The sequence below is a fragment of the Aphanomyces invadans genome, assembly GCF_000520115.1.
Source record: "Aphanomyces invadans strain NJM9701 unplaced genomic scaffold supercont1.1, whole genome shotgun sequence".
In the NCBI taxonomy this organism is placed as follows: Eukaryota; Oomycota; class Saprolegniomycetes; order Saprolegniales; family Verrucalvaceae; genus Aphanomyces; species Aphanomyces invadans.
This window is the reverse complement of record NW_008580146.1, coordinates 2163990-2165022: the sequence shown is the minus strand read 5'-3', so window position 1 is coordinate 2165022 and position 1033 is coordinate 2163990. Positions and strand designations below refer to the sequence as shown.

General features: G+C 46.1%; 1 protein-coding gene across 1 annotated transcript; it reads right to left on the bottom strand.

Annotated features, from left to right (window-relative positions):
- Nucleotides 1-32: 32 nt before the first annotated feature.
- On the bottom strand, nt 33-315 carry H310_00673 (hypothetical protein; the record flags this gene model as incomplete). Its single annotated transcript, XM_008863539.1, has 2 exons — nt 33-125; nt 178-315. 2 exons carry the CDS (start codon nt 313-315, stop codon nt 33-35), a joined length of 231 nt encoding a protein of 76 aa, XP_008861761.1.
- Between the last annotated feature and the right edge of the window lie 718 nt (nt 316-1033).

Sequence of the window (1033 nt, the reverse complement as noted above, 5' to 3'; positions counted from 1 at the left end):
CGTGTACTTTCCAAAGAGCAAATTAGATTGACTTAAGTCGAAATAACGCCTTGACTTGTAATCGTAGCGAGGTCTTGCAACAGCCGCAAGGAACATAACCTCCGTGATGTGATTCTTGTGCTTCGCTAACCGCAGTGCCATTTCTTCGTCTTCATACACATAGAACTTTCTCTTCACCTTGGTCATAAAGAACCATTTTTCATCGACATGAACGAAATCGTACATGTTTTTGAAGACATGGTTTCCTTGTGACCAAGGCGAGAGAAAGCTCAGTGCAAACTTCATGCGGTCTTCCTTGTTCTTCTCCGTCAGCATTGGCTTGATGTAGTTGGACCTTGCTTTAAGGCGTCCATTTTCCTTGATGTGATCGAGAATTGCTGTCTTTGGAATGTTGGTCGCTGCCGCCAAGGATCTCAAAGTCTGCTGCTTAAATTGCGGGACGCGCCTTATGGCCTCCTCGATTTCTTCATTTGAATGCTTTCGTTTCGATCCACAATTCCCTAAGAATAGTATACTGTCAGAAATAATAACATCATAAATTTGTATACATAATGGAAATATTGAATTATAGAGAATTTTACCCTTTCGTGTTGAATCGACATTCGCCGCGATATCGCCAGCTAGGATTGAACGTTGCGCTTGAGCCCAGATACGTCGGACAGTGCGAGAGTGGCATCCAATGAGCTGAGCAACGTTGTTAAATGCACCAATAGGAAGCTCGCCATCCTTTGACGTCGATAGGAGCTCATGGTACACCCGGCGACGCTCCTCGTTTGACAGGTTCCGGCACCTCCCAGTACCGGCACTGTTGAGTGGTTGCGCCACGGAGACAACAGGAGCAAAAGGGATGGTATTGCGGACAAGAGAGCCCATGTTGCGATGCGTGAAACTGAAACCGAGCTCGTGGCGTAGAAAAAACAGGTTATCCGTCAATGCCATTCAACTTTGGCTCTCTCTATCTCATCGACCACAACGAATTTTTCAGCCGAAAAGGTACCCAATCAAAGCTCCTCCCGTGTACTTTCCAAAGAGC